The sequence below is a fragment of the Neopelma chrysocephalum genome, unplaced genomic scaffold (assembly GCF_003984885.1).
Source record: "Neopelma chrysocephalum unplaced genomic scaffold, ASM398488v2 Primary Assembly neopelma1_97222, whole genome shotgun sequence".
NCBI classification, from domain to species: Eukaryota; Metazoa; Chordata; class Aves; order Passeriformes; family Pipridae; genus Neopelma; species Neopelma chrysocephalum.
In genome coordinates, this window is record NW_020925863.1 from 4,070,256 (window position 1) to 4,087,240 (window position 16,985).

Consider the following 16,985-nt stretch of genomic DNA (forward strand, 5'->3'; position numbering starts at 1 on the left):
TAAAGGATCATTCTTGTCTTGGTCCTTCTTGTAGCAGTTATGTACCCTGTGTTTTTATCTAAGGGCTGTGAAAGTAAGTTTTTTATATATATATATATATATATATATTCTTTAGAATACTGGAAAGCCTGCACTTTGTATTGTTAGTCTTCAGCTGAAAATTGTTCTTTTCCTTATATTTTACATGCTGTAGTTTTATGTCAGAAGGTTTTCTCACCCCTGGGGAAGGATGGCCTCCTCTGCTTTTAACAGATGTTAAAATATCTGTGAGCTAAGAATTTTAATATATACCTTCTAGAAATTTGTACAGTGATCTTAAGTAGTTTGACCCTGTTAGAATAAGGTAAAAGATACTTCTAATATCCTCTTCTTTCCATTGCAAATTATATTTCTATACCTGAACTTGTGTAGTTTTGTCCAGAGATTTGTGTTGTCAGAACATTCAGATTCTCCATTGCAATCTTTCACTGTCAGTTTAGAAATACTCCAAAAACTTTTTGCCCCAAGACTTAGAGAAAAAGTACACAAATAATTTTGTTAAATTAAATGTCATTTGTTGACTGATTATAACTTGCATATGCAGTGGAAGCGGTAATGGTGGTTCCTGTGCCAGTGGGAATACAGAAATTGTTCCTTCAAGGAATATTCCAGGCATGCAAATTATTGTAAAGGGCAAGGGGGAGATCGCCCTCCTTTTCCTCTACCCTGTAGGGCTGATTATTGCCAGTGATGCTGGAGAGAAGAAGGAGAAAGAATTGTACTGGGAAACAGAATCTCTCATGGGATTTGCTGAGATTGAAAAAGATTTTCTTTCCATTTCTGAAACATCAATAGGCTGATTATTGAGATGAGCAGTGCTTGTGCTGAAGGATGGAGGAAGGAGAACAGCTTTAGCTGAGCTGCCAGTACAGAAAAATAAAGGACCTGTATTTATTGCCAAATTCTAGAAGGATTCTGTCAAAATGAAGCCACAGAAGCATAGAGATGAATGCCTTGTGTGCTCAGTGGCATATCCCACTCTGATTACTTCTGACAGTAGAGCACTAGGCCTGCTATAGCAAAAAATTTTGTCTTTAGCCGGGTTCTGCATCCTTCTGACCCTTACACATACGTGCCCACTCTAAGAGTATTTTCATTCAGCTAAGAACGAACACCTCCCTGCTATTCTCAGAACAGAGGGTTTTCTTCATCCAGGTCACCATCAAAGATGGGAAATATAACAAGGAAAAATTGTTGGCAGCAGTAAGGATCTAGATGCAGCCAATGAAGACAAGTTGCTGAAAATGAGGATCTCCCTTCCTATAAGTGAGTGAGCAGTTCTCCCTTTTGTTAACCCCAGCTTCCCTACCATGCAAGAAGGCCTTTATTCTTAGATCAGCAGATTCAGTCTGTGCTCAGAGCTGGAGAGTTGAGCTTGCTGGCACTCTTTCTCTTGGTGTTCTTGCAAAAGGTTGAGCGCTGTATATCACAGATGCTTCCCTTGTGCTGAATTCTGCTTTTTCCTGGAGTTTCAAAATCTGTGAAAATTTTACTGAAATTTATTGAGTTTGGCAAAAAGAATCGGTTAAATGCAGAATCTGACTGTTCAGGTTGCCTAGTCCTTGATGAGAGGAAAGAAAGGTGTTACTGTGACTCACAGAAAATAATATTGTTTCAGTTCTCACCTTTATGAATCATATTAAAACTGATTTTTTTATTTTTATGGTTTTTTTCAAGAGAGCTGTAGGGATCATTGGGTTGAATTCTCCTTGACATAATTTGGATGGCCTTGAATTCAAGATTGAGTTACTTTTCATGTATACTGATCATTTGCTAATTATAGATGAAGGAATTCTACTTCAGTAGGCTGAAAATTTGCTTGCATCAAAATAGAGAGAGGATACTTGTTAGTTCAGGTATTGAAATTTCTGTTTGATGTAAAAATTCCACTAGGATCTGAAGTCAGTCTAAAGTAATAGATAATGACTGTTTTGGTGACAAACTGAATCTTGCTTTTTACACACTTGCCACCACAGTTATTTTTGTTACTTGTGCCACATTATTTGTAAGAAGCACTTTTCTCCTGTGTGTCACAATTCAGCCCCAGGGTTATCTGTGTAGATCTACACACAGCTGAGGTCATTAATTGCATTCTTCCTGACAACAAAATGTACATGTGAATCAGTGCCCGTAGTGGTGGGGTTTTTTGTGACCAGTGCTGTGTGTAGAACTGGTCAGACCTATTGTGATGTATGAAAAGGTTTGTATTTTCCTCTTAGGTGAAATGTTTAGGAAAACCTAGGCAGTGAATCAGATTTAATGGCATTATTTCTTGTATTTGTGTGGTATTAAGACTTCAGTTTGCTGATCTTCATTCCTATTTATTAAAGTGTGATGTACCTCAATAAGGTACAGCTTTTACAGCTTTTCATATAGAAGAGTGGAGAGCTTTGCCTATAATTCCTACAGTGAATCAGATTTGGAATACAGTGGTCAGTATTTGACCCTTCTACTTTACTTTTTGATTATACCCGTGCTACGTGCCATAACGCTTCAGTGTAGTAGGTTTAGATAGGTACCTGCTTAAGGCTTGGCTTTGGCTATTAAGTCTCAATACCATAACTGTTTGAATAAATTAAAGGCCATGCTTTGCTGTACAGGTAAATACACAACCTGCAGGGGATATTTTACATTTAAAATACATATTTTTCTCATTTTTTGATTTTTGTTTATTTTTTGCCAACCATAATGTAAATGATATATAGACACGAGAACTTTATTCATTCTGGTGTAACGAATGTGAAACGATGTTAAAATATCAGTGGTGACACTTTGTTCAAGCATGAGGAAGCCAGACTTGATAAGCTTAGCTGGCAAAATATGAATCAAACCATGTTAAGTGCCTCCGGGCAAACCAAACCTCTGATGTGAACAGGAGTTCTGTTAAGATTTTTTTTCTTTTTTTTTTTTTTTAATTTTCACCCACTGTGGTCCAAAATTTAAAGCTCAACCCTGTGAAGTGCTGAGTGCCAGTGAAATCTGTGTGAAAACTGAAATGTTCAGTGTCTTTCAGGATTAGATCTTTACTGTGGTGCAAATCTTCTGCATTTTGTGATCTGTTGTTCTTGAACTAATAGATTTCTTTCTTTCTCTTTCCCCTCATCCTGAAAACTAGGTTATGTTATGTCGACTCCAAATCCTGGTTGTAGTAATTTATTCTCTTTTAAGGCAAATAAAGTAAAGCAAGCCATAAGGCATACTTCCCTCATAAGAAGATTAATGTACAGAACTTGATTCACTTCTGTTTTCTTTTGTGCTGATTTGGTCTTGTTTCTTTAAGATGAGATGGCTGTCTCTGTAATATTAGTGTATTTTACTTGCTGTAATCTGATGTACCATTTCTCTCCCCTTTTTTCTCCTCCCTTAAGATTATCGTTGGAGAAACTGCAGTCTTTTGTCTACAGTTAGCTACAAAGGATTTTGAAAACCAAGAAAAAACAATATTAACTGGAGACTGTTGTTATATAAATCCACTGGTGCGCAGGACCATCAGATTCCTTGGTATGAGCAAAATTACTGTTTTCATTATGTGAATGGTGAGAGTGATCTATTATGTCTTAATTTTGACCCGGGGAAAATACTCAGATAACCATACAACATTTTGTGTGTAGTCTTAATTCAGGTTCAGTGTTCCTTTTAGGTAGCAAATGAAGCTTCTTGGAAGTTTGGATTAAAAAACAGTTGCAGAAACAGCTGTAAAAATAGAAAAAAATGGGACCACAAGGGGGGGAAAACAACCAGCAGGCCTGGAGTGGGATGAAATGGAGAAAGGAGAAATCCTTGTGCCATATCTATGGATGACAGTACACACACACATGCCAAAGTTGAAGACATTGGGATATAAATGTGTGTTTGAAGCCAAGCAAATTTAGGTGCTTTCTTAGTCTGGATATTGTGTTATAGTCTCTAGTAGAAAACTGTAGTAAATCCATGCTACACTGATTTGGGCTGAAACTCCCCCATTGACTTCAGTAGATATGAGGAGTCATCTTTTCTACTTAGTTTTCTCTAAACGTGTTTGGAGAGAGAAGTCTCACCACTCAAAATGTGTTTTGAATATTCCCAGATGCTGCTTCTTAATGTGTGCTGGGATGCCATAGCAGGGCTCAGTTCTGTTGTTTGCTTCTCTCTCATGGTTGTATCTAAGAGAAACAGCTGGAGGAATGAAGCCTTGGGGCAGCTAATCCTGCTGCGTGCCCCAGTCACAGGGGGTGGGAGGGCATGTGCAGCTGTGTCTATTTGCCGTGTTTGTGTGGCAGCCATGCCTGCCTTCTGAGAGGGAGATTGCCGCTGTCACACTGAGTGCAAAAAGCCATTAGAAATGACACTGTCTTGCATAGGTCCGAAGGAGGTGGGGAGAGATGGTAAGGTGCTCCTCCCACTCCAGTTGCTTTGTGTATAATCAGTGCCTGAGTTTCCTTCCTGGTAGGTGGGCCCTCCTTTTTTCACAGAAGCAAAAAGAAAAATTGTGAGGAAGGGCAGGGATGAACAAAAGGCTCTGTGCTGTTCTACCAGATGAGGCATCGCTACCCATTGTGCTCACACAAAGTGATGTGTCCACCTACGTGTGGGCAATGCACACCCTCGGGACTTGCTGAAAGGGCCCTTCTGTGAAGCAACTTGGCTGGGCACAGTCTGCTGCTCACCAGAGTCTAGCATCCCAGGGTGAATTAACATTAGTGTGACATTGCTGACCAGCCAGATCCCAGAAATCATCCTTGATTCTCTGGCTTTGCTGAGAAAAAAAGCCTGACCTGTAGAAATGCACGTTTCTGTGAAATTATGTCTGCTGGGGTGGTCATCTAGTAGAGTCCTCATGGTGCCCCATGAAGTTGGGATTTGCCAAAACTTGCTTTATATTGGAGTGAATTGGAGTATGGGAAAGGTAAGGTGATTTGCCTGTGGAAATACACGAGGAAATCTATAGCTCAGGTGGAATTTGAACAAGCACCTACTGGCTTTGCCTCCTGGTCAGTGCTGTTTGCGTGTTCTTCCAGAGCTCATTTTCTATTTTCAAAAGGATAGAGAGGGACTTCAGAAAAGCAGAAATCTGTTTTCTTTTAAGTAATCAGGTATATGCATTTACATTCTAATGAACGAGTACATGTGCTTAATGTTTTGCTGATATGTCTGATTAAAAAAACTCTTTAGCATAAGTAGCTCCTCAAATATATAGGTCTTTAGCTTGCTCTGTTGATACTGTGATTAATATGCCATGCATAGGGATTTACCCAGTAGCAGGCAGATGAAAACAACTTGTGAATGGCAGTATTGAATTATTCAGTATTTTAACTTCTTTACAGCTGCAAGGGAAAACAAAATGTTTGTCCAGTACGTGTTACAACTTTTCAAGTTACTTCTCCATCAGTGCCTAGTTTCCTTGGTTCTCAAGGAGATTTATAGGAACATGCATGGCTAGGGGGTCTAGGAGAGTGGGCCACTTGCACAAGAGGTGAGCGTGCTCCTATGGAAGATGGAGAGACATCAGGTGTGTGGGTACGTTGCAGTGTTGCTGCTGCAGTTGTGTCGGAAAGTAACCTCTCCAGCATGAGCCGTGATCTTTAGGGTACAGTACATGTGAGGATTTTTCATGTTCTTGAATGGAAGAAGCTGGTATATTGCTTTGATAAATAATATAATATGTTGCCCTTTGGTGAAATTGTCAGGAAATTTAACTCTTTGTTTCCATCTTTAGGAATTTACGCATTTGGACTGTTTGCTACGGACATCTTTGTAAATGCTGGACAAGTAGTAACAGGGAATCTTGCTCCCCATTTTCTTGCACTTTGTAAACCCAACTATACAGCACTGGGATGTAAACAGTATACACAGTTCATCAGTAGCGTTCATGCCTGTACTGGAAATCCAGACCTTATCATGAAAGCCAGAAAGACATTCCCATCCAAAGAAGCAGCACTAAGCGTATATGCAGCTATGTATCTGGCTGTAAGTATATCGTACTATTTAATGTCACTATGTTGTTGAGAGCAAATGGCTCACACTGTGAGGGGGAGGAGGGAGGAATGGGCAGAAGATAAGGCAACTGTTGACTGATTTTGTGTGTGTAAACCTTCTGTGAGTTACTGTGAGGCCTTTGAGAATGTGATTCATTGGACTTAATTCTGACAAGGTGTAGTGGTTTCTGAGCCTTGAAAGTCAAGGCAACACTGAGAGAGGGCAAGTTGTCCATAAAGGGTTACAGATTTAGGATAAACAGTTTCTTGGTTTACTTTTTCCCCATTTCCAGAGCTTGTAGGACAATACTTTGTTGGGTGGTAAAGAATAAGGGTAGGGACTGCCTCCGACTGATAGTGGTTCCTTTCCACGTTTTAACCCAGTACAGATCAGTAGAGTTGCACATGGCCATATTCTTTGGTGAAGTGAAGCAGAAGGGTGGGCATATATATGCATCTGATCTCTGCAGGTTTCCTGAGGTCTGTGCATGTCTTTTGGTACAAGGATTGGCATTTATAGATACCTCACTGCTCATGCAAAGTCAGTTTGGCTCCTATGCAATGAGGTGGGCTACAAGACAATCCACCCTTTTTCCCCTCTCTTCTCTCTGTTACAGGGAGTGATGAACAGGGCTGGGATAAAAACTGGTGTTTACTGCCTGGCATCAGAGCTCTTGTACAGGCTGAGGAGAGGCAGGGCAAAGGAAGAGTGACCTATGAATCTCACTCACGTAACTCTGTGAAGTATTCACTGGCTTAGTTTGGAGTGCATATCATTCTAGTCTTAAGCAGGAGCAAATCTTGTTCATGTGCTGTCCCCAACACATGCCTGTGGGAGTCTCTGACCTGACCTGAGCTGGTAATCAGTCCATTGTAGCGCTCTGGATGGGCCCAGGGCCACCCTCATAGTATCAGAGGGAAACCAGGCAAGTGTGTGTGTGTGTGTGTGTGTGTGTGTGTGTGTACTTCTGTGATCAATGCAGGAGTCATCCCTTTAATTCCCTCAGTATTTGAACAGTGGCATGCCTATACATGTATGTTGTATATATGTATATGTGTGTGTACACACATGTAGATATAATTGTGTGTGTGTATTGCTTTGAGCATATACTGAATGACTCAATTTAATTCCTGATTGATCTGGAAACTGATATTTGCCAGCGTGGCAAAGATCCCACCCCATCTACAGACATTGTATCAACTCTGTGCTTCTGCATATGGTTTTAGAACCAGTTGATTAAATCTGCAGCACTGATGATAACATTTACCAAAAGTTGCTTGTGAGCAATGTCATTTAAGAGATGTGGATTAACAGTTAGTACAGGCAAACATTATCTGCAAATAAGAGATGATCAATAATATTCTATTCTAACTTGAGGCAACTGTAAGTCTCTTGATAGTATTGTCTTTATTTGGGGAGATATCTAAGGTTTTGCTTCACTGAAACATACCTCTAAATTTGGTGCAAGCTATTTTAGAAAATACTCAGAATTTTTATTTTAATTGCTCCTATTTTTCTCATCCATCTGTAAAGTTGTATTTCCACTGCTGCCATGAGTCACAGTAACTAAAGGAAACCAACTGTTCAGCTACTGCAAAGCAGGAAGGAAAATCGTATTAATGCATTTTAAAAACAAAAAGTAGACATTAGTAAGGTTTAATGCCTAGTATCAGTGGCTTTTGACATGAGCAAGGAATACTTTATGCAAACCTTACCTCTGGTCAATATACAGTTAGTGATATCAAAAATTAAAACTACTGTGATCCATTTCATGACTATGTGTTCTTTCAGTACCTGCAGAAATAAATATATTCCATGTCGCTACTGTATTGCTGCATGATGCATGACACTGTCATCATTTAACTGAAGCACTATAAGCTGCTCTTAGGACTTCTTATAGTAGCTCCTTGATGCAATGGTACAATATTGGCAGTTGTTGGTTTGGTTTTGGGGTTTTTTTTAATCCTACTGCATGGTTGAAGCTAAAATACTGTTTATTACACACCAGGGGAAAAAAAATTTGCCATGTTCCAGTATTTGGGGTCATGTCCTTACACTGACATGATGTTTGTCAGGATAGTTGGCCCTAAATAACAATTTTCTCATCACTGTTCACTGGAGTAGAAGATTTAAAACAGTTGCCTAGTCTTTGAGCCATGTTACAACAGTTATTGAGAGCATGGACATAAAGACCTCCATATATTACTCAGTATTTCATTAGCATATAATCTCTGGTACAAAATGTGCTTTCTTTTTGGTTAACAGAAGTTTGGGAGAGAGGGAGAGATTGTTACAGAATCCTCTCTGGATATTTTAGCCAGCTGTGCACAAAACAAAACCAGCTTAAAGACAAGAAACACACAACAAGCTGAACTGAGTCCTTGCTCTCTGAGGGGATGAAGTAAATGCCATCAGACTTGTGGGATTTCACTGTCAGACTTGTGTGATTTAACCGTTCAACCCGTTTAGAAACAAAGCCTGTGCTTTATCTAATAATGCTCCTATCTCGTTCCATTGAGGTATAGCAACGTTCTTATCACCTAGCATATTGTCTTGTTAACAATAGCTTCTTTTTTCATCTAAGTTCTTGACTCTTCTTTTTTCCCCCTTCCCCACTTTTGAGAGTGGGTGGCTGCTATGGTAACCCAGAATTCCCCTCCTGCTTGAAAATACAGTCTTTTTCAAACAGTTGTATTGCTGATATTTAGACCCCTCTGTAAATGTTTTCCTCCATTACTTTCTTTCAAGAAGGACTTAGCAATGGAAATGTTGAATGGCAGCACAGTGGTTAGATGCTTTCTCTACCCTGCTTCAAACATGCTCTTAATGATGCATTACCTGTCTTCTTCAGACTTTCAGTGTACCACTGTATTCAAAATGAACTACTGTAAATCTATTCTGAAATCTCTAACTGAGCTGGCTACCACCTGCGTTTTTCCTTAGGTGACTGTTCAACTCATCAGAGATCTTTTGTTTGTTTATTTTTGCTTGAGTTCAGTTAATAAGATGACTGCATCTGCTTTCATTTCTTATGAACATTGCAATTCACTTTTCTCAGATGGAGCAACATTTACTAACATAGGTATTAAGGCAAACACTGCAACTTTATCAAATAGAATAGAATTGTATAAGCTAGATTTTGCTATGTGTAAATTGACACAGCCTGGACAATTAGAGGGATGTTTTGAAGCAGCCAAGTATGCACGTACTTGGGTTTTTTTTCACAACTGAGACACAGAAATGAGAAGTCATGAGTCTTTTTCTTTGGTAGGATTTCAAAGTGATATATGAAGATTTAGTCAGCCTATTCCCATAGATTTAAATATAAGACTTGTGACTACCAGTCGTCCTTTGATACTTCAGACCTAGGGGATTAGTTATTGCTAGTTGTAGTTTAAGACAAATTTTAATTCATTCTCTGAAGTTTGGGTTTTTTTTGTTGTTGTTCTTATTACACTGGACAAGAGCAGGTGGCAGCCAACCAGTCTGTAGGGAAGTGTCTGATCTTGGTGTTACCACATATGTTTCAGACTTCCTTTGGAATTGTAATAATAGAGGAACAGGCTTAATGTCTTGATAACGTAGCCCTTAAGTCTGTAGGCAGCTTTTGTTGCTTTGTACTGTGAGCCCTTGGCCTCATCTACAGCCTCAGACAGGAGTAGCAGGTAAAGCTTGCAAATAGTTTCTTCTTCTCTGCAGAGCTTTTGTTTGACCTGTGATCATCTGTCCTGCAAGGTTCTTGCTCCTGGCATTCTGCTGCATCATTTTTACGGTTTAGTGTGTTTGTAAGTCACTGGGAAAAGACAGCAAGGCAGTCGGGGTCACAGTGCTGGCAACAGGGTGACATTCTCCTCAGTGTCCTTCCTTGATCCAGTTGTTAGCTGTAGGTCTCATTTCACGTGTCCTTTGTCTTGAAGTGCCTGTTTGGCTCCAGCTAAATGGGAAGCTGATGGAGGCATGATAGGCCTCTGATAGACTTTCAGGAGTGTTTAGGAGGAAAAGTAGTAGCAGAGCCACCTTATTGAGTCAACTTTGTCCATTTTTTGTTAGAAAATTAAAGAATTAAAGGATTCTTTGGGCTGTCTTTCAGGGGCAATGTAAGGAATGTGGAATTTCTTTTTGGTATCTGATTGTACCACAAACATCATGGGCTTCATATCTTGAGTGTATTGGTTACTTTCAGACTGAATAATAAAATAACATTACAGTTTGATTCCGGTATTTATCTAAAGACTTATAGATATTTCATGCTAGTCAGCTCTTCATGACAATTCAGTTGCTCAAGATAACAACCTCTGTATTCCTGGTACAGCGAAAGATACCTCTTTCCTTCTCCAGTTGTTTACAGTTACAGCTGTGGGGAGCTTATAGTGGTAAAACGAATAGTAAGGTTCAGAATTTCTAGAGCTTTCTTTTCCTTTTGCCAACCCAGACCCTTGACTTTGAAAGCCAGTTTTTGTCTAGGGGTCATCAGTAATAAGTGCAAAACATATGGAGAAAGCTGGAGGAGGCTTCAGAAATACTAAAAAAGATCTTCAGTGGGTAGTTGCAGAAAGACACAGATGATTTGAGAATATGACTGTGGTTTACTCTAGAAATAATTATTAACAGAGGAAGCTGAAGAGATTTTAGATTGTCAAACAGGATTCTAACTAAACATTGAACCTGGTTATAGACTACCACAGCCCACTACTTTTTCAGCTTTTTGATCTCCAAGTGTCCCTGTTCTCATAGGTATGATGAATATTGAAAGCTCCTTTGGTGGACCATTTATAACATTTCTTCTATTACTTAAATAGTTCAATATTATTTCTTTAATGATAGCATACTGTAAAAGCAAAAGAAAACATGAAATAATTTATATTTGAAGTGCTACCCGAGGTTAGGTGCCTGTACTGCAATTCGTTCCTCATTCTGCTTCATGAGTCATTGTTCACTGCCCGCTAAGGGACTGGCCAATCCCCCAGAGTGTCTGCTTCAGGGAGGAATGAAGGGAATCTTCTCACTGCATACCTGGACCCCAGGTTGATGAAATCAGCTAGGAAAAGTAGCCTCTCTCCTGGCTGGTGCACCCAGGCTGATGTCTAGCTCCCCTGTAACTAAAATGGGAGTCTGGGTCCTATTCCATGTGTGTTTGTGTGCACAGATGTTTATGTGGATGGACCTAAAGACAGCTGAAAGATGCCTAGGAAGAGCTTGCAGCATAGCCCAGGAGTCTGCTTTGTCCCACACTAAACGTAAAATTATGTGTTTTGGAATGATTTTGTTTGCACTAGATTTGGGACATATTTCACATGGGACTTGCAACACGACACTTTTGAAATATTTCCCAGCACAAGCTAAGTGTCACTGCTATGATTATTCCTTACACTATGCTCTGAGCCAGTCATGTCAGAAACAGGTAGCTTGCTTTGTCTTTTATCTTTGAAATGCATGTTTTTCAAACCCACTTCATTTAAACTTTTTCTTTCAATTTACAACATTCTCTGACAGTTTCACTTCCAGTATCTTGAAGACTGAAGGTCAATATTTGCGTTTTTTCTGAAAATCTAGTAAATATTGTTATATTCTGTGATCAGGTAACAATCGACCTCCTTGTATGACTGACACTGTCTGTGTGCTGGTGTCACCTTTATATCTTTTAATACTAAAATCTTATTTCAGGAGGAAGGAAAAGCAGTAGCAGAGGTTCTTCAAGAGAAGATTCACCGCTGATCTAATGTTGCAGAAGAATGTGCAACCTCCTAAATTAATTCTAACTACTCTACCTTACATACAAAATCTCTGCCGCTGGTCTTGCTGTTGACTAATGTAAAAGTTTTCTTTAATTAGATTCCTCGTCTCCCAGTTTTTTTCTTTCAAAGGAACCGAGATGAAATTGTTCAGTAAACATCTTTACCCATGTAAAAAATTAGATTGTTGTTCATTCTTACTAATGTTTTAAAATCACTGAGCTATTTTCCTTTGTTGATATTGCATTAATATTTATTAAAAGTAAGAGAAGAAAAATCCTGTCATCTTTTCAAGATGTTTATTCTTTGTCAATTACTAACTATAGCTTTTCAACCAGAATTAAGAAGAAAACAACAGCTTAATGATATTTTTTTCTTAATGCAAATCAAATCTTTGACTGAGTGGACTGTGTTAACATATTGTTCTAGAGCTGCAAGAGGTCAAGTTTAAAAATGGATTATCTATGAATCCTGGCTTGGAAGAGGCTACATTTGCTATATAGAGTTTTGCAAATATACAGACTTGTCATTACATTGTTTCAGGAAAAGTTTACGTTGTTTCTGTTGATTCTTAATATTTTAATATAATGCTATTCTTAACATCAGTGGTACCTGTTATTTAAAGAAAAGACGGAAATGGTACCTATGCTGGCAGAACCCTGGCAGGTTATTTTGAGTAATGAACTGGGCGTGACAATCTTGACTACACATATAGGAAGGGACTTCACAAATGGAAGTCATTACTACTCATGTGAGGCACAGCATGAATGTGTTCAACCACAGCATGTGGTTGTTTCTGCTTTGTCTGAGTAGGAATTTGAAGGACATGCTTGGTTGTGGAAAGATTTTGAGAATTTTTTGCAGAGCACTTTTCAGTTTAGTTTTATATTAAAAATGTTGAAGTTTGACTGAAGTACTGCAGAATCAATCATTTGTATTATGTGTTTTGTCCTAATAAAAATGCAGATATTCTTCTTGAATGATGACCAGGTGTTATAGATAACTGAAATATGTCACTGCAACCTGCCTTAAGCAAGCAGGTTTTTCCCTCTCAGTAGTAATTTCAATTTAATATGCCACAATACAGAATTACATGCAGGATAGTTTCCTGACAACTCCCTTGTCAACTTCACCCAAGCTGTTCTTACTGTGTATTCAAAATATTCAAATATTTTTACTATCACCAGATGTCCTAACATGTATTGTGAATGTGGATAATGGTGGTAGTACCCAGGACTACAATGAGACTCACTAAAATAGAGGGTTGCTGAGTTAATTCATTGTGCATTACTTTGTTTGTAGCTTGTAGAAAACCAGTGGGGCTAAAAAGCTGGAAATTAGAGTTGTAGTTGTCCAGCCTTCTGCATGGTAAGAGTAACTCACTGAAGATAGCCTGCAAAAATATAAGGAGCTAAGATAAAAGGATAGTCAGCAAAGGGAGAAACACTATTTCTGAAATGGTCTAGGAAGAAGAAAGGAGACATGTGGGCTGGAGATACATCCCAAACCTCTTTTTGCAAACCTTTACTCTGTCTGAATTAGTGGAAAGCTTGCTACTAGTTTGCTGTTCATCATATAAAGTACACTGAAGATTTGTGTGTTGCAGTACTCTGATGTGATTTTAAGATTAAGCTTTGTTTCATTCTCTACACCGTGGATCTTTCTTCAGCATTTTGAACAAAATTATTGTCAGATATTGCTCTTTTTTGAACAAATTCTGTCCACTACTTTATCAGTTAATTTATCCACACTTTCTAAACCAGTTCTTGACTGGATTATTGAAGCAGTTCATTAACTGATTATGCAGTAAATTCCACTGAAGTTTCAGATAGTACAGAAAAAACCCCAACCATTTGTTGGCAGAAACGTGGTACTGGTTCTTCAGTAGAGATTTATCTGTTTCCCTTTGCAGTTCAAAGTGATGGCATTACACACTTGGATTCTCTAGTGCAGCTCCATAGGAAATACTTGCATTCCTCCATCAAAAAACTTGAACTCTGTTTAAAATTGGAAGATTTAAGAATTTCTGCGGTTTGATTGGAGAAATTAGAAACTTTTTTCTCAAAAATCTTGTCAATTGAAGTATATTTTTTTTTTGAATGTGGAGAGTGGAGAGGTCTTTCAAGCAGTCTTAATGCCAAGATTCAAGAGAAAGGATATTAAAATATTTTATATTCTTTTTTTCCATTGGCCCATCAGAGCTTGGAAAGTGCTGGCTTAAACCTAATAGTCACTAATGCACCTTAGGGCAGAAAAACTTCTCTGTCATCAAGCAGTGCTTTTAATTCAGTAGTATTGCACAGGGAAAGTCAGACTGCAAGCAGGGCAAATGGATTTCTCGCAGTCTGATGCATAAAACTTGCTGCATTTAGATTGGTTTGTGTGAAGTACAGAGTTGTATTAGTTCAGCACTGGTTGAAACCATTACACATTATTTATAAAAGTAAATGCTGGCATTTAGTTTAATTTGCACTGCTATTTGACACTTTTCTTTCACCTTTTCACTGATTTTTGACAGATCGCTAATTAGTCACATGAAGAAGTGGTGTATAAGGAAAAAAGGCATTTGCTAATAAAAACGAGGTCTTTATGTAGCCCCTTTCAGAGTAAAGATCTTTTTCTGTAACTGTCAACACTGCACAGTGGAAAATCAGTCTTTTTACCTTTATAAAAATAAATAAATACATAGATTGGGAGTAATAGGATAGGATTATCTAATTTGCCTGGTTTTCTGTGGGCTTTTCAGGTTCGTATAAAAGGTAATTTTGCTGTATGGTCTGCTTCTATTTCTATATCCCCAGCAAAAGAGCGTGGTGACTTTATCTAGTGCTCTATTTTCTAATTTCTTTACCACCTTCCCTTCCAAAAAAAAAAAAAGGCATCAAATACACAGAGTCTATTCAAACAAAATGTAGAGCTTTTATTCACTAATTAGTGGGAGAGATCCATCAATCTTACACTTTCTTCCTTTCTAATTTTCAGATGTATATCACCAATACAGTGAAAGCCAGAGGAACAAGGCTTGCAAAACCTGTTCTATGTTTGGGCTTAATGTGCTTGGCTTTCCTTACTGGAATCAACAGAGTAGCAGAGTATCGAAATCACTGGTCAGATGTAATAGCAGGATTTGTAATCGGAATATCTATAGCAGTCTTCTTGGTAAGTGTGTATCTCTGTAACTTCTGTTTGAAAAAAATCAATGTTTAAGTTTGCATTTTTAAAAAAAAATAAAATCAGACCACTAAATGACAAAAGATATGTTGCTAATTTTAGGGGTTTTAATTAGTTATCAGTTTCCTTTGTTATATTTAGATGCTCTCACAAATGTGAAGTCATGAAAGGACTGATCGAGTGATCTCTTTTGACTTCCATATAAACCAGACTGTAGCATTTCAAACAGTAATCTTTGCATCAAGGCCCACTTTAAGGAATTATATATGCCTCAGAAAAACATATAGTTATGATTTCACGTATAAAGTATTAAATTTTGATGTAGTGATACCTACACTGATCAGAGAATAGGTAGCATTTGTTTTTCTGACTTTAAAGTAACCCTAATGAATTTCTTTCATGTTGATTCGGGTTTACATTGAAATTTTGCGTTATTCCGTATTAAAGAAAAAAAATCTTTGTGTAGCCTTTTCCTTTTCTGGAGCTGTGTTCCAAAACCCGATTGTTAACCACAGTTCCCAATGACTAGTGTCTGTGTCAGAAAGCTATTTCTAATCTATTAATCACCTTCACTAATATCTGCAGTGCAAGACTATAGAATAGAACAGTCACTGCTGTTTACTGCCTGCAAGTTTGTCTGCCTGGCTGCTTGTAATAGTTCTAAGTACAACTTTGATTTTTTTTTTTTCCCTGTGAAAACACTTTCGAGTTTTTTTTCTTGGATTACAAGGTCTTGGTCTCAAGATCTTGAATCTGAAGACTTGGCTTGGCTGAGAACCCTCCCAGGGATGGCTGCGATGGGTATTTTCTATCCTCTGAGACATGCAAGGGCAGTTGCAGGTCTCCTTTAAAATATACCTGCTTGCATTTCCAAATGTTCCCTTCCACACAAGATGTCCAGGAGTTATACTTGGTTGTTCACGTTTAAGTTTTTACATTCTGTTCATTTCCCTAAAGTAATTGAAAAGAATAGAGAAGAAATCTGTCCCGCACTTTTTCTAATGTTTTGTGATGTATATTGCATAAACTTCTTTGACTAGCATGATATCAAATTTAGTTGTGTTTTGAAAAAAATACAGTTGACAAATGTTGCTACTCAGCTGAGCATCTGAATTAGTAGAAACACAAACAAACTGGTGTATGTCATGTTCCTAAGTCCCTGTGGGAGAACCACTGCTGCCCTGAGCAGATTTAGAGTTGCATTTAAACTTGGGGATGGTCCTTGCCTTCTTGTTCCCTTTCTCACTCTCCATTTGAAGAAGTCTTTGCTGATGAAAACTTAGAGGGTACTGGCCTTCATAGGAGTTTAAGGTTAATACCATGTACTGCTGCACGTGCTCTGGACATCTCTTCGTGACATTGATAATTGGTGTTCTATTATTCAGATTCAGTAATGGATTTTCTTTATAAAGGATTTTCTTTGTATAAGAGGGTTTTTTAGTTCTCAAATGATGCATGTAACAATAAATTGGTTGAAAGTCTTTTGTCTTGAAATATTAATTAAGGATTTTCTGTAAAACACGAACTTCACATTTCAGTGTTTCTACTGTAAAGCTGTGACTAAAGCTGGTGTCATTTCTCCCTAATTATGGATGTCAGGATCAAAGCTCAAAAAAATAAGTTGTTCCTTAGCTATTCTGTTTATCTTCTAATCCCTTCTAGGTTGTTTGTGTGGTAAATAACTTCAGAGGACGTCAGCCAGAACATGAGCATTCTCATATGGATAATCTGACCCAGATGCCCATGATCAGCATACCCCGAGTAGAAAGCCCTTTAGAAAAGGTAATGTCTGACTTTTTTAAAAACAATGAAATTAAATGTAGCTTTCCTGGAAGGATGATCCCAAACTATCTTAACAAGAGTGCCAAGGTAATCAGATTTAAAATAAGGAGACATGCCAGTGAAGGAAAAAGAAGGGAAGAATTAATTCAGTGACACTCCATGGGAGGCTCTTATGTCGTCTATGAGGACAATGGCTCTCTATCTGTCCAGTTTACTGCTGTAGCTGCTTCCAAGTCCATGGGATCAGGATGAGTAGATCTGAGGCCTCTTGCTTTGTCATCCTGAAGTAAATTTGATTAACACTGT

The 16,985-nt window shown here is 38.3% G+C and overlaps 1 protein-coding gene across 5 annotated transcripts in view; it reads left to right on the forward strand.

Moving 5' to 3' along the window:
• PLPPR5 (phospholipid phosphatase related 5) overlaps positions 1 to 16,985 on the forward strand; it is a 153,112-nt gene that overhangs the window by 87,893 nt on the left and 48,234 nt on the right. For all 5 annotated transcript variants that reach the window (XR_003532313.1, XR_003532314.1, XM_027671830.1 and 2 more), the window contains 4 exons: positions 3,408 to 3,540; positions 5,735 to 5,985; positions 14,709 to 14,885; positions 16,560 to 16,679. Coding sequence is in view for 3 of the 5 variants with exons in the window: in XM_027671830.1 (XP_027527631.1) it covers positions 3,408 to 3,540; positions 5,735 to 5,985; positions 14,709 to 14,885; positions 16,560 to 16,679 (681 nt within the window). In the remaining 2 variants the exon portion in view is untranslated. The remainder of the gene's footprint in view (positions 1 to 3,407; positions 3,541 to 5,734; positions 5,986 to 14,708; positions 14,886 to 16,559; positions 16,680 to 16,985) is intronic.